The 1,816-nt window shown below is 58.6% G+C and overlaps 1 protein-coding gene across 1 annotated transcript; it reads left to right on the plus strand.

Annotated features, from left to right (window-relative positions):
- Positions 1-282: 282 nt before the first annotated feature.
- LOC119339246 (BOI-related E3 ubiquitin-protein ligase 1-like) lies at positions 283-1,553 on the plus strand. The gene is made up of 2 exons (XM_037611373.1): positions 283-812; positions 888-1,553. The coding sequence occupies exons 1-2, from the start codon at positions 411-413 to the stop codon at positions 1,422-1,424; spliced, it is 939 nt and encodes a 312-aa protein (XP_037467270.1). The 5' UTR covers positions 283-410; the 3' UTR covers positions 1,425-1,553.
- Positions 1,554-1,816: the final 263 nt, after the last annotated feature.

Genomic DNA, 1,816 nt, shown 5'->3' on the forward strand with positions numbered 1-1,816 from the left:
TGCTCCCTTTCTATGCTCCCATCTGTGCTCCCGCGTACGTGGCTTGATTTGATTGGATAAGATCCGGCCCCACCCCTGAAAATCAGGGGGGATGATTAAATTAGAAAGGAAAAAGGGAAAAGAGCAGCCGTAGGATGAAGTGGGAGCACGGATGGGAGCATGGGAAGGGAGCAGGCAAGCCGGATCCGGGGCGGGGGACGTGGACGCCAACCAAAACCCGGTCACGCACCATAAATACGCGGCTGCCTGCCATCTACGGACCTCCTTTCTTTGCCACCCTACCTCCCTGCCCGTCCGGCCGATCAATGACCGCACCTCCCACCACATCTGACTAACTCCGGGGACGCATCGCCTTGGCTTGGCAGTATATATAGGAGCTAGCGGACGACGCGCGCGCCCCATCAATCGCCATGGCCTCGGTGGACCTGCAACGCCTGCGCCACATGTTACTCACCACCGGCGCCGGCGGCGGTCACCACCAGCTCGCCTCCGCCGCTTCTATGCCGGCCAGTGGGCCTTGTTATGTCGCTGCAGCGCCGAGCCAGCGGGGGCACCAGCCGTACGCGGACCTCTTCACGCTGCCGCTGCCACGGCCGCCCAGGACGTCGGCGGCCGCGGAGCAGTATTCGGAGTTCTTGGCGATGGCTGCAGCTGATCTGGCGAAGAAGGGCGTCAGCCACGACGGTGCTCAGGAAATGATAACTAAGAAGCGGAGGCGCGACGAGCAGTCGTCGATGCTTGGCGCGGCCGACGTTCTTGCGGCCCACGCGCAACAGCAGATCACGGACGTCGACAGCATCCTGCTCAAACATGTAAGTCCCATGATCAAATCGCCGCCACCGATCGATACTTTGCGTTTCAGGCTTTAACCGTGGTCGATGATGCAGGCGAGAAAGATGTGGACTACTTTGGCGGAGCAGAGGCAGAGCCAGACGAGGCTTATCGTCTCGGCCGTGGAGGCCAGGGCGGCGAAGCGGCTCAAGGCCAAGGAGGAGGAGATTGAGCGGACCAGGACCATGAACTGGGCGCTCGAGGAGCGCCTTAGGAACCTCTTCATGGAGGCTCAGATGTGGCGCGACGTCGCGCAGTCCAACGAGGCCACGGCCAACGTGCTCCGCGGCGACCTTCAGCGGGCGCTCGACGCCCAGGCGGTCCGTGGCGGTCAGGAGAACGACGCCGAGTCGTGCTGCTGGGGGGAGAACCAGGTGCCCCTCTGCGCGGAGGAGGAGGTGGGCACGCCGGTAGTGGATGAGCGTCACGCGACAGGAGCAGGAAGGTGCAAGGGGTGCCGCGAGGGCGCGGCTGTTGTGCTGCTGCTGCCGTGCCGGCACCTCTGCGTGTGCGCGCCGTGCGCGGCCGCGGCGCAGGTGTGCCCGGTGTGCGGAAGCGCCAAGAATGGCAGCATCTGCGCCAACTTTTCGTGATGCGGGAGGAATAGTTTTAGAGTCGACGTTTTGTTTCCTTCTGAAACTTTACTACAGTCGACTTTAGTTTTGTTTTCTTCGCTTTTTTGTTCTTGTTGACGGGGCTGATAGGGCAATGGTTGGATGACATAGATATGAGAGGAGGAGTTTCCCTTCTTTTGTTCAATTTAGCTTTTTGCTCGGGCTGTTGGATCAATTGTGCAACAAGAAGAAAAACAATTCGTAGTATTGCAAGATGTATGCTTCAAATTAAATACATAGGTTAGAAAATTGAACAATATATATGGGTTGTGTGCAAGGATTTGCGGCGACGACTTAGGTGAGCACGGTGGAAGATGGTGGAGATAGTGTAAACATACGTATGGAGACATTAGCGACAAGGAGATGACATC

Source organism: Triticum dicoccoides, chromosome 7B, assembly GCF_002162155.2.
Source record: "Triticum dicoccoides isolate Atlit2015 ecotype Zavitan chromosome 7B, WEW_v2.0, whole genome shotgun sequence".
In the NCBI taxonomy this organism is placed as follows: domain Eukaryota; kingdom Viridiplantae; phylum Streptophyta; class Magnoliopsida; order Poales; family Poaceae; genus Triticum; species Triticum dicoccoides.